General features: G+C 44.4%; 2 protein-coding genes across 3 annotated transcripts in view; one reads left to right on the forward strand and one right to left on the reverse strand.

The window, feature by feature from the left end:
* Positions 1-2,170: 2,170 nt before the first annotated feature.
* TPT1 (tumor protein, translationally-controlled 1) lies at positions 2,171-8,793 on the forward strand. The gene is made up of 6 exons (XM_081947945.1): positions 2,171-2,325; positions 3,333-3,406; positions 4,139-4,329; positions 6,405-6,510; positions 6,876-6,992; positions 8,520-8,793. The coding sequence occupies exons 1-6, from the start codon at positions 2,298-2,300 to the stop codon at positions 8,520-8,522; spliced, it is 519 nt and encodes a 172-aa protein (XP_081804071.1). The 5' UTR covers positions 2,171-2,297; the 3' UTR covers positions 8,523-8,793.
* Positions 8,794-15,649: 6,856 nt separating this feature from the next.
* The window catches only part of GTF2F2 (general transcription factor IIF subunit 2), a 61,227-nt gene continuing 51,504 nt past the window's right edge, over positions 15,650-25,372 (reverse strand). For both annotated transcript variants that reach the window (XM_081947941.1, XM_081947940.1), the window contains 2 exons: positions 24,301-24,444; positions 15,650-15,961 (listed from right to left, as the gene is read on the reverse strand). In XM_081947941.1, the coding sequence (XP_081804067.1) occupies positions 15,842-15,961; positions 24,301-24,444 (264 nt within the window). In that variant the 3' untranslated portion in view covers positions 15,650-15,841. The remainder of the gene's footprint in view (positions 15,962-24,300; positions 24,445-25,372) is intronic.

Raw genomic sequence — 25,372 nt, forward strand, 5'->3', positions numbered from 1 at the left:
GAGACGCCCCAGCCCCCAGCGGAGGCAGAGGAAGGCGTCCGGAGGGAGAGAGAGAGAGGAAAGTGAAAGAGAAAAAAGAAAGCAAGAGAAAAGTCAAAAGAAAGAAGTCGAAGAAAAAAGAGAAAGAGAAAGAAAAAAGAAAAATCAAAGAGAAAGAGAAAGAAGAAAGTGAAAAAGAAAGAAAAGTCAAAGAGAAAGAGAAAGAAAAGAGTGAGAAAGAGAAAGAGAAAAGAGAAAGAGAAAGAGAAAAGTCAAAGAGAAAGAAAAAAGCAAAAATGGAAAAAAGAGAAAAAGAAATAAAAAGGGACAAAGCAAAAAAGAGACAGAAAGAGAGAGGGAGACAGAAAAAGAAAGGGGAAAGAAAAGAGAAAGAAAGAGAAAGAAAAAAGTCAGAAAGAGTCAGTCAGACAAAGAGATAGAGAGAAAGAAAGAGAGGGAGGGGGGAAGAGAGACTGGGAATCTCTCCACAGTGGAGCTGAAGACAACAAAGGAAGAGTAATATGTAGCTCAGCTTCCCACTAGCCAAAAGTGCTAGCTTTTGTGCTGGGTTAGCTAAGTGCTTTGCCCTGTTTTCTTCTCAAATACACATACACATGTGCATACCCACATCCATCCCCTCTCTCTCTCTCTCTCTCTCTCTCTCTTTGAAATTATGTATTTATTTAAAATTTATTGGCAGTCCTTGGAACAGATGTAGGACAGATGTCTTTATAACTGAAGTAACACAGTTTGTTTTTCCAGTGTTTTGCTTATCTCCCAAAGTCCTTCCTAGCCGGTCATGGCAATATTTTCGGAGAGCCTGTAAAAATCCAGCTTTTCCGGGAAACATCAGTCAGATGGCGTTACCCACTGCAAATTAAATGCATAATTATATATGCCCATTAGATTTACTCCAAGTCTGCATGGTTTCTCCAGATTGTTCCCGAAGAGTTGTCAAAACAGGCTTTTAATGTATTTACTACCAGAGTGTTCCAAACTGATACCTTCGGTTCACCTACTCTAAGTCTTGGCCCCATTCTTCCCAAAAAGGTTTTCAGGGGAGGCTTGAAAAAGGAGGAAAAAGACAGAAGAGCTTTGAATGAAACCGAAATCTCTTTGGTTTTAAATGGGAGTCTTTTCTTTTAACTGTTAATTTTCTTCTTCAGAAAGTTTTCAAAGGTACAATTTGACATTAGAACTGGAGTTGGAACTAATTATTCTGCAAAATACAAGTAGCCCTCGCCTTCCAAGCATTTGTTTAGTGACCGTTTCAAGTTATCACGGCACTGAAAAAAGTGACTTAGGACTGTTTTTCACACTCATGACTGTTGCAGCATCCCCATGGTCACGGGATTCAGACGCTTGGCAACTGACTCGTATTTATGACGGCCGTAGTGTACCAGGGTCATGTGATCCCTGTTTCCGACATTCTGACCAGCAAAGCCAATGGGGAAGCTGGATCACTTAACAATCATGTCGCTAAAACTTAACAACTGCAGTGATTTGCTTAACAGCAGGAGCAAGAAAGGTCGTAAGAGGGGGGAAATTCACTTCACAAATATAAATTCTGAGCTCAATTGTGGTCATAAGTCGAGGAGTTAGGGACGTACTTGCTTCTAATTTGCCCTCCTGAAAGATTTCAATTGCAATGAGGATTTCAGTTCAATTTAAATGCCAGTGGAAATTCTCCGTCATCCAGGCCATGGTTGTCTCAAAGGTGCTTTTTCAAAAGGCGACTAGACTGTTGTTGTTTTTTCTTGAAGGCGAATTTAATTCATTTAAAATTAAATTCAGAATTTATTCCATGTAAAGTTCTCTGTAGCCTGATTGATAAAATCTAAGGCAAGTAGGTCGACATTGCAATCCACTCTGAGATGCTTAAGGGGCCCCATCCGAGGCAGAGAGAGATAATATAACCCCAATTTTCTGGAACGACATAAACAACTCCAGAGGATGGGCTTTGTTTCCCTTTCGGGGGCGGTGGGGGTGTTGCTCTTCCCTAGGCTCAAATCCTGACAAGCGAACCCGAAAACTGCACGTCCCTCCCTGCGCTTGGGCGAGTCTGCTTCTTGCTTCTGGAGCCACGAGAAAGAGGGCGGCCGGCGTGCGTGCGTGCCTACGTCACAGTTTCGTACGTCATGAGGAGCGCGGCGATTGGCGACGCACGGATGGCAGGGACGTGCCCTGCTGGCTATATGAGCTCCGCGGAGGCGCCTCCTCGGCCTTTTTCCGCCTGGTTCTTCGCTCGCGCCGGGGGCTGCCGCCACTAGCGCTCTTCCACCCGGCCTGACGCCGCCTGCCTGCCCGCCGCCTCAGCCATGATCATCTACCGCGACTGCATCAGCCGTGAGCCGAAGCCCCCCCCCCCCCCGCGCGCGCCGCTCCCCGCTCTCTGAATCTTACGGGAGGGTGGGGGAAGGGGAAGGAGGAGGGTGGGGGGGGGGTTCCCCGCGGCGCCGACTGCGCCTGCGCGGCCTGGCATGCCAACCCGGGGCGCGCGCCGGACTCACCCTCGCACTGCGCTTGCGCTCCTCCCGTCTCTGGCGCTAGCGCCTGGGAGGGAAGGGGGAAAAAATGCCAGCGCGATTGTCGACGGACCCCCCCTCTCCCCCCACTGGGCGCTCCATTGTCTGCGCATGTGTGTCGCCAAGGCGCCGGCCGGCCGCACTGCGCTTGCGCGGGAAGCCGGGAGTGGGGAGGGAAGATGAGTCTGCTGCTGCCGCCGCTGCTCGGGCGGGTCGAAGCCGCCGGCCGCCTCTAGAGGGCGACAAAGACTTTGCAAGGCAGGTCTCGCCACCCCTGTTGGCCGTGCGGGGTATTGCAGGCTGATTTTATTATTAGGGTTTTTTTCCCTCCACATTTGGAGATTTTTTAAAAGAAGAAATTGGACAACCGTTTGTCTGGAAGGGTGTTTAAGCAGGGGGCTGGACTAGAAGACCTCTAAGGCCCCTTCCAGCCCTATCATTCTATGTTTCTCGCCACCTGGGCTGTGGGAGGTGGGGAAGGGCTGCCTTTGGGTGGGGTGTGGCTTCCCAGCTTGGTGCTCTGGGATGGTGGGTGGCCTCCCTTTGGCTTACAGCCAAGGGTACCTATGGGAAGAGGTCTGGCCCAGCTGGCTTGAGGGTTATTTGCAACTGGCAGGCCTTCAGCCTTTTTCAGGGACACTTTCCTGGAAGCTCTGAGGCTGCAGGAGTAAAATGACTGATGGCTTGTTGGGTCTTGAGTCTGCCAGGAGGTGGGAGGGTGACTCCCTGCCCCGTGTAGTAGGAACCTGGGGGCTCCTTACAGGGGAAGAGCAGAGGCCTGGGTTTCAAGCATGGTGGGCAAAGCTTTCTTGTTTCTTCCTCTTGCAGAAGATGAGATGTTCTCGGATATCTACAAAATCACAGAAGTTGCCAATGGCCTCTGCCTGGAAGTGGAAGGGAAGGTAGGTGAGAGCTGGGCAGGGAACTGAAGAAGATGGCCTGGTTAGAATGGGGTACAGCTAATCCTCAACATGCGACCACAATTGAGCCCAAAATTTATGTTGCTAAGTGAGAAATCAGCTAAGTGCAATTTGACCCACCTTACCTCCTTTCTTGCCACCCTTATTAAAGTGAATCACTGCAGTTGTAAAATTAGTAATCTGGTAAGTGAATCTGGCTTCCCCTTGACTGGTCGCAAAACGGGATGACATGATCCTAGGACACTGCAACCGTCATAAATACGAGTCAGTTGCCAAGCATCTGAATTTTGATCATGTGAGCATGGGGATGCTACAACGGATAAAAATGTGAATGCTACAGGGGTGAAAAATGGTCACATGTCACTTTTTTCAGTGCCATTGCAACTTTGAATGGTCTGGTAAGTGGAGGGCTACCTGTAATTAACATCTAATATACATTTAAATAATAGAACAAGATTTGTTAGGTTCTTTTGAAAACAACAAAATCAAATTATTGGGTTTAACTTGAAGAAGCAGAGAGGATAAGCACCCTTTGTTACTTGAATTATTCAGAATATGTTTTCTGGCTTTATTTATTTAGCGTGTGGCTTCGGGCTTTAAGATACCCTTGTTTGAATGAAAGAAGAAAAGCGCATTGGTTCTAATGAATAGCTTGTTGCAACCCTTAAAGCACCCTTGTCTGATGGGAGCTTCTTGGTTATTTCCATCTCCCAGATGGTCAGCAGGAAAGAGGGTGAAATTGACGAAGCCTTGATTGGGGGAAACGCATCTGCCGAAGGCCCAGAAGGGGACTGCACAGAGGCCACCGTCATCACCGGGGTTGACATCGTCATGAATCACCACCTGCAGGAAACCTCTTTCACTAAGGAGTCTTACAAGAAGTACATCAAGGACTACATGAAGTCGTAAGTGGGCCTCGTTATAGGTCAGGTGAGGAGTGGCAACTCCCTTTTGAAAAGCTTCCCCCCAAGGTGCTTTTTTCAGGAGGCAACTGGACTTCCTTGTTTTTTTTCTTTGAAGACGTTTTGCTTCTCATCCATGAAGCTTCTTCAGCTGTGAGGTATAGAGGGGAATGGAAGGGTTTATGTTCCTTGCAGGCAGCTGGTCATTTGAGGAGACAGATAAACCTCCAAGTGCTTCAGTGACCCCCTCCAAAAGAATGCAAACAGCCAGGAATATAAATCCTCCCATTCCCCACTATTCAGTCAGAGCTGAAGAAGCTTTTTGGGTAAGAAGCAAAACTTCTTCAAAAGAAAATACAAAGTCCAGTTGCCTCCTGAAAAAAGCACCTTTGGGGGCAACCTTGACCTGGAGGACTGAAAATCTCTACAGACTTTTGAAAGGTTTGTAAAATGCAGCCACCTGTCTCTCTTTGTGGATGGACGTAGCTGCTGTACATGGTGGCTATATGGGGTGGGGATGTTTATAATTTGTAGATCAGGTCAGACCAAAAACCTTTGTGCTGGTTGGTTTGGAGATTTGATAGGTACACATATTTCTCGACTTAAGGACTACAATTGAGCCCAACCATAGTTGCTAAGTGAGGCTCAGCCCCGTTTTATTACCTTTCCTGCCACAGTTCAGTGAATCACTGCAACTGTTAGTAACTGGGTTAAGTGAGTCTGGCTCCCCCTGTTGAACTGGGATCACATGACCCCGGACATGGCAACTGTCATAAGTACATGCCAGTTGCCAAGCATCTGAATTCTGATCATGTGACCACAGGGTCATAAGTGTGAAAAACAATCCTAAGTCACTCTTTTCAGTGCCACTCTTAACTTCGAACAGTTGTAAGCTGAGAAACTACCTGTAGTTGCAACTCAGGTAGTTAGGCAGTGAGGAAAGAACAGGAATAGCATCTCTCCTGCTAAGAATTTGGGTTGCTGGCTTCCTCATTGATGATTTAGGGAGCAGGATAGAGGGGGTGTCTCCAGCCATTGTGTCTGTGCTGAGGTACAGCGGCATCAAGATTACGGCATATGTTCCATGATGCCCAAACAGCACAGTTGTAAGACGTGCGTTGGTTCCATCACACGTGATTGCTATGGGGCACCTTTTGCTGACATTCTCCAGCAGGGCCCAGGCAGGTCATTCTATACCATTCTAGCTTTTGTGGCAGGGTGGATTTTATTTTATTTAAATCAAGTCAATTTAAATCACGATTTAAATTACGACCATAATTGGAAAGCAGAGTTCCTGTTGCTAAGCAAGGCCACAGTGAACTGCAGGACAATTTTACAGTCTTCTTTTGCCCCAAGTTGTTAAGTGAGTCACTGCAGTTAGAAGTGAATCATCAGAAGCTGCCTGGGATGTTTGCAAATGGGATCATGTGACCCCACCCCAGCATCTTTGTAGACACATTTCCTGTTGCCATCGTTGTTAGTTGCGAAGTCATGTCTGACTCATCGCGACCCATGGACAACGTTCCTCCAGGCCTTCCTGTCCTCTGCCATCCTCCAGAGTCCATTTAAGCTCACTCCATCCAGCCACCTCATTCTCTGCCATCCCCTTCTTCTTCTTTTGCCCTCCATCGTCCCCAGCATGAGGCTCTTCTCCAGGGAGTCCTTCTTCCTTCTTATCAGGTGGCCAAAGGATTTGAGTTTCCTCTTCAGGATCTGGCCTTCTAAAGAGCAGTCAGGGTGGATTTCTAGGACTGACCGGTTGGATGACCTTGCAGTCCAAGGGACTCAATGCAGGAGTCTTCTTCTCCAGCACCTTTTGCCATAGTACCTGAATTTTGACCACATGACCATAAGGGATGCTGCAGCTGTTGTAAATGTGAGGACCGGTTCTTTCAGTACCAATCTAACTTTGAAACGGTTGTTAAGTAGGTATTCGCCACCATTGTGAAACAACCCATACTGTCAAATCCACAGCTGCTGCTTCTGTGTAGCATTTGTTTGTATAATTTCTGCCCAAGTAACCCTTGGGGTGGAGAAAAAGGCTATGGGAGTGTTGAAGAATTGTTTTCTTTCTCCAGAATCAAAGCCAGACTGGAGGAAACGAAGCCAGAGAGAGTAAAGCCCTTTATGACAGGGGCAGCTGAACAAGTAAAGCACATTCTTGGAAACTTCAAAAATTATCAGGTGGGTTCAAAAAGCTTCTTTTGTTTCCCCTCCCAAAATAGACCAAGGCGATGTGACCCCGGCGATAACTTAATTTGCTAAACACATTTTGTCAAATATCTGGATGTTATTTTTAAATGATTGGGGGGGGGGGGGCAGCTTTTTCAACTTCAAGTCTGACCGAAGAGACAAGATTCTCTAAATTCTCAGGATCAACAAAGCGTAATATTTGGGGGGAACCACACCAATCTGGCCATTCTGTGTCTCAAACGTTAAACCTGCCTGGAGATTTATTCCTGTATCGGGGGATGTCTAGGAAAGCCCCTTGCTTAGAAGTAGACCCAGCCAAGTTTGTATCTTTTAACGGGGGATATTCCTTCCTCTAGTTTTTTGTAGGCGAGAATATGAATCCAGACGGCATGGTGGGGCTACTGGACTTCCGCGAAGATGGCGTGACCCCCTATATGATTTTCTTTAAGGATGGATTAGAGATGGAGAAATGTGTAAGTATGGATTGACAAGGCCTTTGTAGTAGAGGTGGGTTCCTACTGGCTCGGCCGAGTAGGTAGTAACTCAGCCTGCCATGCCCTCGAACCGGTTCTTCTGTCGGTGCCACCATCTCGATTTTCGGTTCTGCATGCACAGAACAATCTTCATTGCAAAAATTTACTCCCCCCCCCTCTTTTCTAAGGTAGTGAGCATGTGTGCACCTTTTTAGATGCTAAACGTTTTCGCGTGCCAAACTGCCAGTAATGCCAGCAGGAACACACACACACACACACACACACACACCCTCCCCCGCTTTGTAGAAACAGCAGCATGGAAGTTGTATGTAGCCGAGTCAAAGCGGTGAGCAGAAGAGTAGCCCAGTTCTCACAAGAGCTTTTGAAGTTCATAACAAGTGGAGGAACAAGAGGGAGGATAACTCTTCTTTCTAAGGTTCACTTCAAACCTCACAGAAACTCTGACCCATCGGTTCTCACACGGTGGAGTTCCCCTATTTGATCATCTTTAGTAATCCTGGGAGTCCTCCGCATACCATCACAATTGAGCCTGCCATTTTGGTTGCTGTGTGAGACAGTTGTTAAATGAATTTCCGCCCCATTTTCTTGCTGCGTTTAAGTGAACCACTGCTGCTGTTAAGTCAGGTGACAATCTGACCTGGGGACCATGGGAATCCTGCAGCAGTGGGAAATAAGTCCCTTTTTTTCAGTGTCATAAGTCTGGTCGCTAAATGAACTCTTATTAAGTTGAAGACTGCCTATGTATTATTTAAAAAGCAGATTTTTTTCCTCCTTCAATTCTTTGGTATTTTACTGTGTGCCCATTGCAGCGTCAACAAATAGCTTTAAAGATGCTTCCTCCTTGGGTTTCTGGGGTCAACTTCCAATAAGAAGTATTTTCTCACCCAGCTCACACTCCATTCACTTTCTCCTCTCCAGCACAGATGGCAGCTGCTCCTCCTTGTCAGACGAGGGGGCTTTCCCAGTCAGGGAGGAGAGATGCAGCTCTCCTCTACCTGCCAGGCAATCCCACCTTACTTCACCCCCTCTTCAGGGGGGCGATGGTCCAAATTTGGACCCTCCCGACAGGGGGAGGTTGGAGCAATCTGTTCTGAATATTGCTGTTGAGGCTGTTACAGCTGGCCTTTTTTTTTCTCCTTACCCTCCACTGTTGTGTCTGGTTGAGAAGATGCTTATCCCATTTTCCTCCTTATCTAACAACAATAAGGGTGTGTGTGTGTGTGTGTGTGAGAGAGAGAGAGAGAGAATTTCCTTCCGTAATGCTAAGCATCACCTGATAGGCCGGGAGTGATCCTCCTTCCTCTCTGGCTTGCATTCAGATGCAACAGTGACTTTCCCTGCGCTTTCTGCCTGCCCTGATTCCGTAGCAGTTCAGATTGAATAAGGGAGAACATTTTAAGAAGGTGTGTGTGTGTGTGTGTGAAGGGGAATGAAATGCTGATGTTGGGTCCGAAAAACGACCCGCTAACAGACGCAGGCTGCTAACTTTCCTTTCTTTCTCAACAGTAACAAGACATCAAATCATTCCGAAATCATTTGTCATCATCATAATTGGCTGCTGCTCTTTATTCATCAACAAAAACATCATGACTCAACAATGTCTGAAAAAAACTGGACTGATTGATATCATCTTGAGCTTTAATTTGATTTATTTTGAAACCCCCCCCCCCCTTGAATTATAATTGAAAGTGTGGAGAGGCATTGGGATTTTTTTTTTAAAGAGAAAAAAAAACTTGTCTTGTAGGCTGTCTAAAATTAAAAAAAAACTCATTTAAACCCAGCATAGGTAATGCCTCTTGGTTTAATGTGTTGAGAGCGGGCTTCTCGTAGCTGTTGTGTGGCCTTAGCGGTTGTGTCTCCAGATACCGGGACCTCGAAACTGGAAGCTCATTTGGCCACCCCTGAAGTGCTTTTTTTGGGGGAAAAAAATGTCTAACAAAGAAGGCAGCTTGACTTTTGGAAGTGGACTTGACATCTTTTGAACAACTCACAATAACTACTCGGACGACAAACCCGAGAGGAGAGGCCTGGATGTGGTGTGGCTTTGCACGCTAATCTCGAGTGTTTCACCTGTGAAGGAGAGAGAGGTGGCATTTTTTTCGACAAAACATATCATGCTGATTTGAGCAGAGAGTGGGAAGAGAAATTCTTGGCCACGGAAACAAGAATATTGGGCAAACAACTGACACATTTGCGAGGCATTGCTTACGTGCTGTAATGCGAAATAATAACTGTAATTTAAATACATGAGTATAATACCAATTGAATCACAGGCTACTCAGTTTGCTGTGTGGTGTATCAATTCCAGCCTGGAGCCCTTAGTTGTAGTTTTAGTAGCAAGCTCCTTGAGTAAAAACGGATCAAAGGGGAAGGTGGCTTTACGTGGTAAGCCCTGTGGATGTCCTGTTCGAATTGTGCAAAGTTTCAAGTACTGGAGTCGTGTTATTCCCCCCCCCCCCCAGTAGTTACTTGTGATTGGGGAAGTGGGGGTACAGATCCATATCACATTAGTTGAGAATTACTATACTTTGTTTATGAGACTCAGTTATTTCTACCAGGGTTCTGGACAATCTTGATAATTTTACGTGTTCTGGATTGTAGATATGAAGTAGACAGTGGGGAGGATTCTGTTGCTTCAAAAGAGAGAGCCCAATCTTTGCTCTCCATCGGGAAGGAAAGGGGGCGCCTGCAACGGAGATTCTTGAGGTGACAAACTAGGAAACCCAGGTCAACGTAAGAGCTTGGCAGCATCATGTGTAGGGGAGGGAGCCCGATGTGCTGTCATAACAGGACTTAAGTCTTGCATGCTCATTCGCAAGCTCAGTTGCACAAAGGACTTGTAAGCGGGGGGGAAATGCTCAAAACCCTCAAAATGTTTCTGTTCCATCAAAACCTCTCTTGGGTAAAAACCAAGCTAGCTAGAGTCTCAACCTGACTTAACGAGAGAGAGAGTTTCATCTCTGCACCCGTGGTAAAATAGGCATAGGTTTAGGATGACCGAGCCCTGATTTGAGTTGCTGTGGATTCTGTGCATCCAGGATAATTTTGTAAATGAAAGTGCCTTATTTTAGGGAATGGCAGTTTGAGTTGATCAATTTTATTTTTGTTATGTCCTTGCTTTTCTATAAAATTTAACCGTTGGCAGGTGGATGGACAGATTAAAGATAGAAAGAGGTAGGTAAGGTAAGTAGATAGATGGAAAGATATATTGAAAGATTAGATGATGGATGGATAATACATAGATACAGAGAGATGAGAGAATCGATTCAATAGAGGATAGATTGATGATAGATTAGATAGATAGATGCATCCCTATTTAAATCTATTAAATATGCAAGTCAAGCTATTAAAGTGTATTTTCGGCATTGTTTCTAAGGGGAATTTCTATCTGTAATAGACAAGAGAGGAAAGTAGAGTGTTGTCTGGATATATTGTGTGGTTCTGGTATTTTCACTTGTGAAGAGCTGGTCATCTGTGTTTCAATCGTGTGTTGTAAACAGGCACACAATCCTCCCCAAAGTAAGATTTCTTTAGAATCCAACACCAGAAAACTTGCTTTTTGGCATGATGCCAGGGGTTGTTTGTTTTTTAATGATTCTTCAAACAATTCCATATTATATGGGTATATTAGAAGATAGATTGGTAATTAGGATCCATAGTCACTGGAGGAAATATCCTCCACCTAGAAGTGAGTGCATGATAGCTTTTCTTTCCTTGGGTCTTTCATAACCTTTTTGAAAAAGATCCTGTGAAAGTTAGCCAGTAGCGTGTTCTCGAAACTCTTACTGGAAAACCTTTAAAGCTCCTGTGACTTTTAAGATTTGCACGTATGCTTTGGCTGGGCAGTGCTATTTTCACTGCCCTCAAAATCACTTCCTTTAAAGGTTTCCCTTCCTAGCTTAGAGGCAATGGGACTGTCGCTGTTTCTGAAGCCTCTGTGACTTCTTTCCAATCCGTTTTCTGCAACACCCCCGTGCTTGACTAAGGAGGAGAGCTTTATTACTGAGAAAAGGGGTCTTTTGTAGGCATGGGATGAGCGTTTTCCAATTTTAACAGTTGGCAGTCTTTGAATCCCAAGGGAGCTGTATTCAGGCAAGCCTCGATTTAAGGACTGCTGGGATAAATAGAAGAAAAGTGCCAGTGTAAGATCTATTCATCGCCCTGCCAGGCTTCCTATCTTGGTGTTTGTCCAATGTGTATGAGGTTGGGGCTTGGAGGAGCTGCTGTGGGCTCTGAGGAGGTCCACGGGTGCTTTACTCAGAGCCAAGGTTTCTGTTGAGAAAGAGTCACAGCATGGTCCCCCCCAAATAGACCTGTCCGAATGTTCAGGAAAAGTCATATATCGATGGAAAACAAAGTTACAGCCTTTTGCTATTTCCATCAAGATCCAGACCTTGTGTGACTCTTCACTGACTCACCAGGATTGTGTGACTCTTCACTGCAACAGGACTATCCAGTGTGCAAGGCTGGGCATGTTTTACTCTTGAAAGTTTCCAAGAAGACAAAACTTAAAAACAGCTGGATAAAAGTGTCCATGGAGATTCTCTGTCCTCCAGGTCCCGGTTGTCTCAAAGGTGCTTTTTTTTTCAGGAGGCAATTGGACTTTCTGGTTTTTCTGTGAAGACATTTCACTTCTCATCCAAGAAGCTTCTTCACCTCTGACTTGGATGGTGGAGAATGGAAGGACTTATATTCCTTGCAGACAGCATCCTTTTTGAGGGAAGCAACCTCCAAGTGGCCTCAATAACTAAAAGGATGCAAATGGCCAGCTGTCTGCAAGGAATATAAATCCTTCCATTTCCCACCATCATCCAGTCAGAACTGAAGAAGCTTCTTGGATGAGAAGTGAAACGTCTTCAAAGAAAACCCAAGGAAGTACAGTTGCCTTTTGAAAAAAAAAAGCACCTTTGGGACAGCTGGATAAAAAGTATTTTATGTCTATGAAGATTCTCAGTTCCCAAGTACCTAGGCCTTAAGCAGCAAACGAATTTTTTTTAAAGGAGTCTGTTCCCATAGAAGAGCCAGCCTAAGAGTATTCAGGTTAATATAGTATAAAAGGGGGGGTTGTTTTAGCAGGCCTTGCAGGCAGGACCAAATGCAAAACGTTAGAATAACAAGAGTTGGAAGGGACCTTGGAGGTCTTCTAGTCCAACCCTCTGCTCAGGCAGGAAAGGCATGTAATCTTAGTTGTGTAACCTGTAAATTGTAATATTCAGTCCTGACGTGTTTCATGGAGAATGTCTTTTGCTTTGGATGAAAAGTTGGAAGCTCTTGCAATTTCAGTCTGCCACATTTTATAAAACGCTTTTATGGAAATTATATTGTAGGAAGTTAGCACCCAGCTGAAACCAGAAGGACATTTCTTCCAACAATATATTTTGTAAATATATAACTCACATTTTGTAAATATTTTAAGTATATCTTTTCATGTGACAACACTGAAGAAATGACACTTGGCTACAATGTAAAATAGTGAGCATGCAGCTTGTATAACAGTGTAAATGTGCTGTCCCCTCAAAATAATGCAACACACAGCTGTTAATGTCTAAACCAGGGGTGTCCAAACTTGGGAACTTTAAGACTTGTGGACTTCAACTCCCAGTATGGCTGGGGAATACTGGGAGTTGAAGTCCACAAGTCTTAAAGTTCCCAAGTTTGGACACCCCTGGTCTAAACTGCTGGCAAGATATACTTAAAATATTTACAAAATGTGAGGAGGTGAACTCACTTCTGTGATATATTCTGTGTGTGTGTGTATTCACACACAACTCTTCTGCATGTCTGGGGGAGCATGATTCAAAAACATTTCTGCAGTATAGATAATTTCTGTGTTTAATGCAGTAATGGTGTAGACTAGTATAGGGCATCAAGTATTAGAGAGTCACAAACACACAAACCTGACACACTTTTCTTTGCAAAGAGAAATGCTTTCCCCCCAAATCTAGATTTTCACAAATGCAGCTTGAAATCCCATTTTCTGAAAATTTCTATCCAATCCCACACGCAATATTCCGGATAAACTTAACCGATGTTAGTTTTGAAATACTCCTTGTGAGAAGGTTTCTCTTTAATTACACACAGGTACTTCTTTCTATTTAAAAAAAAAATACTGAAATGGTTTACCACAATTTAAACGATGTGATGTCACAAAATCAAAAAGACCCCAGAGGCTTATCGGGCAGCAAAGATCAGTGTTTGAAAGCCAACTGGGGAATTTGGGGCAGGTTTGAATTGGCCCTGAAAGGCAGAGTTGAGAACAGAAGGGGGAGGGGAAGTTAAATGGGCAGAAGCTCCTATTCCACATCCTTCAGTCACTAGAACCGAAAACAATTCCTCCAGATAGGATGTAAAGGGATATTCCATACTTCATTAAGAAATCACTCCCAAAATTTACATCATTAGAAGCAGCGTCTTTAGCCCAGCTTATTCCTGCTGCTGAGAACAAAATTTCAGGTGCTATTGACAATAGCATTACTACTACCCTACCAGCAATAGAAGAGAGTTACTACAATCCTACCAATAGAGATAATTACTACAATCCTACCACCAATAGGAGTCGCGTTACACTCCTATCACCAATGAGAGATGGTGTTACTACAACCCTACTACCAATAGAAGAGGTAGCGTTACTACAACCCTATCACCAATAAAAGAGAGAGTTACTACAACCCTACCACCAATAGAGAATTATAACCCTACCACCAATAGAAGAGGTAGCATTACTACAACCCTATCACCAATAAAAGAGAGAGTTACTACAACCCTACCACCAATAGAGAATTATAACCCTACCACCAATAGAAGAGGTAGCATTACTACAACCCTATCACCAATAAAAGAGAGTGTTACTACAACCCTGCCACCTATAGAAGAGACAACCCTGCCAATAGAAAAGATAGCGTTACTTACAACCCTACCACCAATAGAAGAAAGTGTTACTATAACCCTGTCGCCAAGAGAAGAGGTAGCCTTACTACAATCCTACCACCAATAGAAGAGACAGAGACTTCTGGGTCATAACTCCCTTTGCTGATCCTCCAATCAATACAGTTACACTAAAGAGGTAGGTGCAATTCTGATCCATTATTTGTAGCTTGCCCCATTGTAAGTCCCATGTCACCCAGCCAGTTTATCTACATCTCAAACCTACAGATGTCAATGTTAACCTTGGTTTTATTAGATCTCAAGTTGGAGACAAAGGCACTGGGTTTTGTGCTTAAGTGTTGCTGTGTGATGCAGATTTACTCATAATAGGAGATTTGATTTCAACAGCCTCCTTCCAAGTGTTCCATAGAAAGACTGCTATCAAGAAATCTCTCTTATCTGTAAGGCTGCAGGCCTCCAGGGTCTTCCAGGGACTCAGTCTGGTTTCATGGTAATCCTCATCTCCTTTTGTCTTACATCCTTTGCCTTAAGACCAGCATATCCAAGAGGGGTGGCATCCCACAGCTTGCACCCCTTTTTCTGACAAGCAAAAGGCGAAACCAATTTCACTGTACCAACTTGGGGCTCCTGAGGTCTGTGGCTAGGCAAATATCCCTCTTTTAACGGGACACGCAAAATTTTCTTAAGTCACAGAATCAAACTTTTTTAAAAATCAGTTGGCTTAAAAATTACCTACAAATTTGAACGCTCCGTGCAAAACATAATAAAAAAATAGAGTTGTTTAAATGACAGCTGCTTGTGGAAGCTCTCGAATGATAAATACACAGGAAAAAACTAGGCAAACTGCACACCACCTCTTTGTTCTAATGGGGGGAAAAGGCTTCCCAGTAACACAACAAACACACAATGCCTGATGAGCCTATCTGGCAACAATTAAGATTGCTGTGTGAGAGATAATACATCTGCTCCGATAAAAGGATGATCTTGTGTGTTTTCCAGCTATACTTTCTTCCTGTTTTGTAAGGATTTGTGAAGTCGGCCGCTTTCTGCTTGCTGCCCTGGAGTTTTTAATCTAGCTTCTTGCTGATTTAATCAAGGATCTGGAAAAGAGCTTTTTTCTCTCTCTTTTGTTTAGCCGGCTTTGGATCTCAGCTTTCTACCTTTCTTCTCAAACTCTTTCTGTCTCAAGCCGAAAGGGAAGACTGTGGAGAAATCTTCCTACATCTATGTCCTTTAGCCAGGCCAGGGTTGAGAAGTTCCTACTTGAGACTGCAGGAAATTAGCACCCACTTCTCTCCTAGAAAATGAGATATTTTAGGAAATATTAAAAGGGCAGAATATTTTCCCCCAAAGGCAGGCAGAAACTCATTCCGCCCCACCTTTGTCAATGGGCCATTAAAAGGCCTTGGGTCAGTCTATTCTACATAACAAAGAGATACCTCCTTCAGGCAGACCCATCTGCATCAGAAAGGCTATTCCCCATCCCATGGTATGCTCTTGGAAAATAGTTTTCAAAGGTGTGGCTGTGTCATTTGCAACAAAAACACAAGTATAACCCTAAAGGCAAACAATTTGTAGAATAAATGTATTCATTCGTCTTTAAAGTATTATCCGATTTCTCTATTGTTCAATATATGGGCTGGTTGTAATAGGATTAAATTCAGCCCGGGATGAAATAAAACTTCTACTCAATTTATCAACATGATTATATTTTTTATAAAATGCAAGAAGTTACAAGAAAAGGCCATATGTTAAAAACCCAAATACAAGTTTATTCTATAAATAATTTTGTATGCAATAAACATACCACAAAAAAATTAGGTAGCATTCCAGAAAAAACCTTTTAAAAGCCATGAAGACAGGGTTGATTAGAAAAGCTTACTCTTTTAATGGTGAAGGGTTTCCCCCCCCCTGCTTTCAAAGTAGAGGCGGAGTCCTGACTGCTAATCGCTTTTATCTTCGTTTTGATAATGCCTGTATTCCGGCTTCAGTTCCCAAGTACTTTTGTGCGGCCCCTTAAAATTGTAGATGCCAATTTCTCTCAAAATTTCCTTTAAATAGATCTGAAAGAAAGCAAGAGAGATTGATTAAACAAGACATGAACTCGGGATGTGCATTATGTTGAATTCAACCAGTCCCCTATTCCAGACCAAAGACCATCTCCCTTCAAAGACGTACATTTACACCAAGTTGAAGGTGCAGGTTAATTCATTTTTCTCCTTTGTCCTCTGAATTAAAGTGCGGGGGGGGGGGGGGGGGGGGAGGAAGAAAGGAAGTTGAGAAAAGTGGTTTTCTATACCGGTATTGAAGCTGGTGAGCTCAGCAGCTCATCATACTGTAGGACAGTGGTTCTCAATTATTTTCTGTCATGCCCCCCCTAGGAAGAAGAAAACATTTCGCGCCCCCCGCGCGACTGTAAATAGTATCATTTGTCTATAAAATTGTTATAAGTACACCTCTGCATAACACTGTATCCTTATTAACGTATAAGAGACGTTAATTGTAGGGTCCTATCAACAGGATCAAACAAAAATACAGTCCAAATGTTTCCTATAAATAGGACATGTTATGAACTTTATTTATTTTTTTAACTTGTATTGTCTCTTTATTTATCCTAAATAGACACGACAGAGTAAAAAAACAAAAGGAGAAAAATATTTTAAACTGCAGAGATAGGCCTGAGTATTAAACCAGGCACTTGGTCAAAAGATCCATTGGAGGAGATTGCATCATTCTGGACCCAAAGAGTCACATGGATATGAATGCAAATCCAGACATGCTGCTGTGTCTCCACACCTCCTTTTATGACACAGCACAGAAACATACAGATGTTTTTCAGTCTCTATAAGGTACACACCACTGTGGCCAAAGAATAAGGAACAAGAGTGACTGACTTACATTCATTCTGCCACATACTCCAAGAGTCAGGAGACAAATAATAGCAATAGGGTAATAAAACATATTGCACTTAAATTTGAAAGGAAACTCAACAGGGAGACATTCTCACAGACACGGTATCCCACTAGAAGGCTTCAATAAATAAACTAAGCAAGGATAACACCCACCAAAGATTTTCAAAAGACTTGATAGCAAAAGCTTTTGCTCCCGCTTCCCCTCGCCCGCCGCGGCCAGTTGCAGGGCGCGGATCCCGCTCGGAGAAGGCGGAGTGGCAGCTCCTCCCTCAGCCAGGAGCCAGCGGGGGCTGGTCGGACAGGCAACCTTGGCGGGAAACTCCAGTCCACCGCCTTCGCCACCGCAGTTGCCGCCTTCGCCGCCGCTGTTGCCGCCTTCGCTGCCAGTTAGCTCAGAGGAGACGCGAGCGAGGCCACAAAGACCTCTTTGGGCACCGGCGGCCGCGGCCCCCTCGTTTGCACCAAGATGGAAAGGGAGCCTTCGCGCCCCCCTTTATGGAGCCTCGCGCCCCCCCTGGGGGGCGCACCCCACTATTTGAGAACCGCTGCTGTAGGAAGTTATCACCTAGCCCTCTCCCAGAAAAATGAAATATCCTAGGAAATATTGAAAAGGCAGAATATTATATTTTCCTGGATGTGAAAAAGGGAGAAACACATTTTAAACACAGAGTAAATTCCTGCAGCTTCCTGCCCATCCCCACTTTGTCAATGGGCCATTAAGAAGGCCAAGCTAGTCCACTTTACATAATAAAGAGTTCTCCCCTTCAGCTCCAGGGGGATGGGAATGAAGGCAGGATAATATAAGCCTTTACTCAACTGACCACATGGCATCTGAACTCAATCAAACCTGAATTCAAAACAGCCTAGAGGGTTGCCCCTGCATGGGCCCATGTGAGTCTGGCAACCAATCAGAATACATTTCTTACACAGGAACAGGAAACAGATAGGTGGGGCAGAACAGATTATAAAAATCCCTGCAAGCCCTTCTTCAGCCCTTCTCTTCCCTTCTCTTCTCTTCTCCATCAACATTGAAGCATGTGATCACTTTTCTGTTCAGGGCTCAAGCCACGTGGTCCTGTCCACCATTAAAACCATCTTTCCAAGCAGCCTCCATGTCTCCAGTGTCTTTTTCCCCACTTGGAGCCGAACCCAGAAGGACATTTCTTCCAACAATACTTCACTATCAACCTCACACTTTGTTATTAATTATCAACAGGATATAAACTTCACCCAAATCACCCATAATCCAGATGACAGGGTCCATATCTATCAGCCGTGGCTCCAACCTACCTACCTACCTATCTGTGACATAATAGCAGTGTTCCAACATCTCAGGAACTGCCCCAAAGAAGAGGGAGTCGAACTATTCTCCAAGGCACCTGAGGGCAGGAGAAGAAGCAATGGGTGGAAACTAATCAAGGAGAGAAGCAACTTAGAACTAAGGTGGAACTTCCTGACAGTGAGAACAATGAATCCGTGGAACAGAATTTGCCTCCAGAAGTTGTGAATGCCCCAACACTGGAAGTCTTTAAGAAGATGTTGGACAGCCATTTGTCTGGAATGATATAAGGGTTCCTGCCTGGGGTTGGACTAGAAGACCTCCAAGGTCCCTTCCAACTGTTATTGTTCTGTTTTCTATATATTGGTATTTACTGCAATAGAAATTACAGAATAACAGAGTTTTGAAGTTGCCTTCAACAACTTTTGAATGCAATTTGTTGATTGTTCTCACTATCAAAAAAAGTCCTTATTTCTACCTAAAGGATGAATCTCTTTTCAATTTAAAATTGAGATATCTCTTAATTTTTTAAAAAATGAAATAAACTCATTATATGTTAGCACAACTTTTAACGTGAACTAGCTATATTTTTCTAAAAAATAATGAGAATATAATTCTTTCTATTAAGCCAGAGGCTTTCATCCTGCCTGCAATGGAGCTAAAATGATGATGATAAATCTCTATAACATCTGGCTTCATAGAAGCCAGCTGGATCTTCATTGTAAGCACTTCCTCTGCCCGTTTACAGAACAGTTGCAGATTGAATGCAGCAAATACTTAAGATGTGTGAGCTCTGTGTGTCTCAGCTCAGTATTTAAAGCAGTTTGTCCCCTTTAACAATTTGAACAAAGCAGTTAAATGACAAACGGCGGCGGTAGATGCAATCTCCAGATATTGCTCACACAGTATCGCAACAACCCCCACGAGGGGGCAGCAATTGACCACATGAGTCCAAAATAAAAAATTTTGGTGAGCAAGAACAGAAAAGAATCTTCTCAAAGGAGAAACCGGACAATCAAGATCAAGGGAGGTAGTAACATTACTCTATGAAGCCTTAGTAAGGCCACACCCGGAATCCTGCATCCAATTTTGGTCACTACACTATAAAAAGGATGTGGAGACTCTGGAAAGAGTGCAGAGAAGAGCAACAAAGAGGATTAGGGAACTGGAGGATAAAACACATGAAGAACGGTGGCAGGAACTGGGGATGTCTAGCTTAAGAGAAAGAAGGACTAGGGGAGACATGAGAGCAGCCTTCCAATATTTGAGGGGCTGCCACAGACAGGAGGGGGATGACCTGTTCTCCAAAGCACCTGAAGGCCAGACAAGGAATAATGGATGGAAACTAAACAAGGAGTGATTCAACCTGGAAATAAGGAGAAATTTTCTGACCGTGAGAACAATCAACCCGTGGAACAGAAGTTGCCTTCAGAAGTTGTTGGAGCTTCATCACTGGAAGCTTTCAAGAAGAGACTAGACTGTCATCTGTCAGAAATGGTGTAGGGTCTCCTGTTTGGGTGGGGGTTGGACTAGATGACCTACAAGATCCCTTCCAACTCTGTCTAGGCATCCTTGTTCTTTTTCCAAGCTCTGAATGTTTGTTTAGGGTTTCTTCTGACTAGAAGAAGGCCAAACTGGGGTAGGGGATAGCGAGACCATCCTACTCAAAACAAAACTTCACACTGCTGGTAGTCCTCGGCTTATGACCACAATTGAGCCCCAAATTTCTGCTGCCAAGCGAGACATTTGCTCAGCCAATTTTGGGACCTTACTTGCCACCATGGTTAAGCGAATCACTGCCGAAGTTAAGTTGGTAACACGGTTGTTAAGCGAATCAGGTTTCCCATTGAATCCGGGAAGCTGGGTTCCTGTATCAGCCAGGTGACTCACTTATCAACTGCAGTGATTTCACTTGACAGCTGAGGCAAGAAAGAGGTCGTAAAACGAGACAAAACTCACTGAATGAAAGTCTCGCTCAACAGAGATCTGGGACTCAATTGTGGTCGTAAGTCGAGGACCGTCTGAAAACAGGTCTTGGTGATGCCAAGTTCCTGCTGTTCCGTAATCAGAGGAAGTGAAATTAAAATGGTGGCTTCCAGCAGACAATCCAAGCGAGGCCGTTTCCTCCGTGGTGTCAGCTTCACGGTTCATGGAGGGGGAGGGGAGGGGGGGGTTCAAATTCTTTTAGAACCCATTCTGTAGGTGTGGCCTGTTTCATGGGCGTGGCTTGGCGGTCGTGTGACCGGGTGGGCGTGGCCAACTTGGAAAATGTGGTGAAACTCACTTAACAACGCTCTTGCTTAGCAACCAAAATTCTGGGCTCAATTGTGGTCGTACGTTCCCCTCCTTCCTTCTCTTGGAGAAGAGCTCCGTTTTCAAGCTGCTTGTGAAGGAGGAGGAAGCGGGCAGAGGGAGGCTTTTCAGGAGCCCAGAGTAGCGCTGAAGCCAGGGGAGGGAGCGTTCCGGCACTGGGCCTCTGGAAGGAGGTAGGCTAAATTTCACCCACCGGTACGCCCAAACCGGTGCGTACCGGCTGAAACCCACTCCTGGTGTCTGTGTGTGTGTGTGTGTGTGTGTGTGTGTGTGTGTGTTTGTGTGTGTGTGTGTTTGTGTGTGTTTGTGTGTGCGCACACGCTGCTCAGACGCAGAGACTCCAGCAAGAGGGAAGAGCAAGAGAGATGATCCAAGTATACAAATGAACGGCTGAGAGAACGAGGTACGTCTAGTTGGATAAAAAGAAGAACGGGGGGGGGGGGGGGGAGGACATGATAGCAGCCTTCCAGTATTTGAGGGGCTGCCACAAGGAGGAGGAGGGGGGGTCAACTTAGACTCCAAAGCAAGAATGGATGGAAAGAATGGGGGGAAACTAAGCAAGGAGAGAAGCAACCTGGAATTAAGGAGAATTTCCCTGACAACGGGAACAATTAGTCAGTGGAACAGCTTGCCACCAGACGTCATGGGTGCTCCAATCGCTGGAGGTTTTTAAGAAGATGCTGGACATTTGTCCAATCATTTGCCCGTGATGGAATAACGGGGTAGGACTAGAAGACCTCCGAGCCCCTTCCAGCTCTCTGTTTCTATGAGTCTATTATCTCCCCCTAGCACTATAATGCAGGAAGGTCCATACGCATAAATCATTGTTAAAGATTTTTTAAAGAAGGCAAATAAGGTCTTAAAGAAGAAACTGGACAGCCCGAATGTCCCAGGCTCTCCTGCTTGAGTGGAGGGCTGGGCCAGAAGGCCTCCAAGGTCTCTTCCAACTCTGTCATTCTGATTTCAGCAGGGCTGGGAATTATTGATTCTCCTATGTCCTTCTCTCTCTCTCTCTTTCTCTCTCTCTCTTCTCTCCCCTTCTCTCTCTCCCTCCCTCCTTTCCCCCCCTCTCGGTCTTTCTGTGTCTTTCTATGTCTCTCTTTCTCCTTTCTCTCTCTCTCTCTCTCCTCCTTCTTTCTCTCTCCTTCCTTCCCTGTATCTTTCTCTCTGTGTGTATGTCTCTTTTCTTTCTCTGTCTTTCTCTCCCTCCCTCCCTCCCTCCCTCCCTCCCTCCCCCCTAATGCCTGGCTTCCTCTACTTCTATTTTCCTCTGTAGTCAAACAGGGTTTTGCTGGTATCAAAGAAAAGGAAAAACAGAAACAATGGGATGAAACCAGTAATTAAGAGGAACTGATTAATTAAAGGACATTTCAAGTGGTGAGGCAGGAAAAAAATATACTTAGAAGAAAATGTACTTTCCAGAGGAGGCACCTTCCAATTTAAAGATGTTGGAACTGCCACTGTGTGCTTTGAGTAAAACATATACTTAATAAATAGACCTGTATTTATCACTTGCTTAGATTTATGTCCCTGTCACAACTAATGAATCAACACTTGGTTGATTTAGAAAAAAAAAAGAGGATCACCTGTACTTTTGGGAAAATGAGGAGGAAGAGGAAGAGGAGGAGAAGGGAGGAAGGAGGAAGGAAAAAGAGGGGAAGGAGAAGGGAGGAAAGAAAGGTTAAAAGAAGAAGAGGAGGAGAAGGAAGGAGAAGAAGGAGAAGGGAGGAAGGAGAAAGAAGGAGAAGGGGAGAAGGAGGGAGGAAGGAGAAGGGAGGAAAGAGAAGGTGAAGGGAGGAAGGTGAAAGAGAAGGAGAAGGGGGAGAAGAAGAAGCAGGAAGAAAGGAGGAGGAGGAGAAGGAGGAGAAGGGAGGAAGGAAAGAGAAGGAGAAAGAGGAGGAGGAGAAGGGAGGAAGAAGAAAGAGAAGGAGAAGGGAGGAAGGAAAAAGAGAAGAAAGAGGAGGAGGAGGGAGGAAGGAGAAAGAGGAGGAGGAGGAGAAGGGAGGAAGGAGAAAGAGGAGAAGGAGGAGAAGGGAGGAAGGAAAAAGAGAAGAAGAAAGAGGAGGAAGAGGAGGGAGGAAGGAGGAGGAGGAGAAGGGAGGAAGAAAAAAGAGAAGGAGGAGGAGGAGGAGGAGGAGAAGGGAGGAGTCATCATCCATGATCTCAAAGGCCACGGATGAAGAAGGCAGGAGAGCATGGAAAGAGGAAGGAATGGTCTCACATGGGATGGCAATGCCAGACTAGACAAACTCATGGAGGAACAACCAAGTCCCAGGGTCAGACAATTCCCTTGTGCGGCTTTCTGACCAGCGAAGTCCAGGGGGAAAGCTGGGTTTGCTTAACGACCAAGTGACTAACTTTACAACGTCAGGGATTCACTTAACAAATGTGGCAAGAAAGGGACAAAAAATGGGACAAAATCCACTTCACCAAATTTTCCTCCCCTTGTCAACACAAATCCTTGTGTCTTACTACGTGTCTTACACAAGGTGTAACATTCTCAAAGCACAAGGGACGGCGTGTCTCCTTCCAAAGAGTCAGTCAAAAGAGAGAAGGGTGGGAAATTGGGAGAACTTGGGATGTGGCAGCCTTTCTTAGCCGTTGTCTCTGTCTATCCTTCGGAATTAACTTTCTGTTTCTTTATCCATTAAAATCGGCTCTATCCAGTCAAATCCCTCCCACACCAACTCCCGGCTTCTGCGTCAATATTCTCCTCTTTTCTTGCCTTCCTATGGAGAGGAGCAAAACCCAACATCTGTCATGGAGGAACAAAGCAATTAGTAGCTTCTCCATTTGTAGGAGGCGAAGGAGTTTGAGCAGAAGTTGCCGCAGGGGAGACCGGGAGACGCCGTTTTCCGTGTCTGGAACTAAAATAAGTGTCTGTGGTTTTGACTTCTCCAGAGCAACGGCTCACAGCTGCGGGAGAAACCTTTCAATAGATAGCGACGGATTCCTAAACAGCTACTCCTTCAAGGTGGAAGCGGCCAGGGGACGGATGCAAAATACACGGTGTAACTAAGCCGATGCCACGGGAGGGAATTGTAGAAGGAACCCCCTTTACGGATCTCTTTGTCAGCTGTTAAGTTGTGGTGATGAACTTTCCCATGGCGACAATACGACACAGGGGACGATCGTCTACAGATGTTTTGGAGTTAGGGTGCTGGAGAAGGCTCTTGAGAGTCCCCTGGACTGCAAGGAGACTTTACAGAATGTGACTCTTGTTTGAAGTTACTTTTCTTAACAAAACAACAGATTAACAGAGTTGGAAAGGACCTTGGAGGTCATCTAGTCCAACCCCCCACTCAAGCAGGAGCCCCTACACCATTTCTGACAGATGGCAGCCCAGTCTCTTCTTGAAAGCTTCCAGTGATGAAGCTCCCACAACTTCCGAAGGCAACTTCTGTTCCAAGGGCTGATTGCTCTCACTGTCAGGAAATTCCTCCTTATTTCCAGGTTGAATCTCTTTTCAAATGAAAACTGAACGTTTTAAAAATATCTGTTCAGCTTGAAGAAGGAGAGAAGCAACGTAGAACTGAGACGACGATTCTGGACGGCTAGAACAATCAGTGGAACAGCCGGCCTCCATCCGTTGTGGGTGCCTCCATCACGGAAGGTTTTCAAGAAAAGATTGGACCTTCATTTGGCCCGGGATGGAGTAGTTTCCTGCCTTAGGCAGGGGGTTGGACTAGATGACCTCTGAGGCCCCTTCCAGCCCTAGGCTTCTATGCAAATCTATGATTCCTCTTTTCCAATACGGAACATAATTTGTTCTTGCAGCTGTCGGCTTATACTTTGATAAACTGTGATATTTTTCATTTATGTTTTCCGGGATGGCACCCAATAAAGCTATTTGTGGTTTCAGCTCATGTTTTTTATTTTATTTTTAGCATTGACTTACCACTGGCTGTTTGGTTATATCCACCAAGTCTTTGATGTTGTAATACTGGTGTTTCTCAAAAGCAGAAAACAGCATGTCCAGCACTTGCTGCTTTTCAGCACGGGCTCTTTTTCCATCTTCTTTTTTCTTCTTGTCATACTCAATCTATCGATTACAATAACAGAAGAAGAAGAAGAAAATACATATATTCAAGCTAGTTCGGGAACATTGTTTAACCGCAACAAGAGAGAGATACAGATAGATAGGTAGGTAGGTAGGTAGGTAGGTAGGTAGGTAGGTAGATGATAGATAGATAGATGATAGATAGATAGATAGATAGATAGATAGATAGATAGATAGATAGATACATAGATAGATAAATGGATAGATAGGTAGGTAGGTAGGTAGGTAGGTAGGTAGGTGGGTGGGTGGGTGGGTGGGTGGGTGGATGGATGGATGGATGGATGGATGGATGGATGGATGGATGGATGGATAGATAGATAGATGATAGATAGATAGATGATAGATAGATGATAGATAGATAGATAGATAGATAGATAGATAGATAGATAGATAGATAGATAGCCATATATTATGTGGTATGAAATGAGTGGTACACATGGCTAGAGAACAGGTGTAAAGCTTAAGGAAAGACTAAATGGAGAGAAATTAGCAATGTGTAGGTAGAGATGAACAAACATGTATAAACAAATGAAGAATTGTAAATTAAGGCATGTATATATTAGCATCATATGTATACAGACAATGAGAAACTGAAATAAGGGGGGAGAAGTACATTTGCAATGGAGGTATACTGAGGTGGAAATGTACAGAAGGAAAGTGCAAAAAATCTTTCTTTAAAAACAACTGTTTAATAAAAATATTAAAAAGAAAGAAAGAACCCAGATCCATTTTTCCGAATCAATACAATACAATACAATACAATAGTAGAGTTGGAAGGGACCTTGGAGGTCTTCTAGTCCAACCCCCTGCCTAGGTAGGAAACCCTATACCGTTTCAGACAAATAGCTATCCAACATCTTCTTAAAGACTTCCAGTGTTGCGGAATTCACAACTTCTGGAGGCAACTTCT

Source organism: Natrix helvetica (genome assembly GCF_964273705.1).
Source record: "Natrix helvetica genome assembly, chromosome: 3".
NCBI classification, from domain to species: domain Eukaryota; kingdom Metazoa; phylum Chordata; class Lepidosauria; order Squamata; family Natricidae; genus Natrix; species Natrix helvetica.

Bases quoted from the DNA above. Each gene is read 5' to 3' on its own strand.
- TPT1 (XM_081947945.1), top strand. From the start codon at position 2,298: ATGATCATCTACCGCGACTGCATCAGCC. The intron at 2,326-3,332 runs GTGAGCCGAAGC...TTCCTCTTGCAG, and splicing joins CTACCGCGACTGCATCAGCC to AAGATGAGATGTTCTCGGAT. The intron at 6,511-6,875 runs GTGGGTTCAAAA...TCCTTCCTCTAG, and splicing joins GAAACTTCAAAAATTATCAG to TTTTTTGTAGGCGAGAATAT.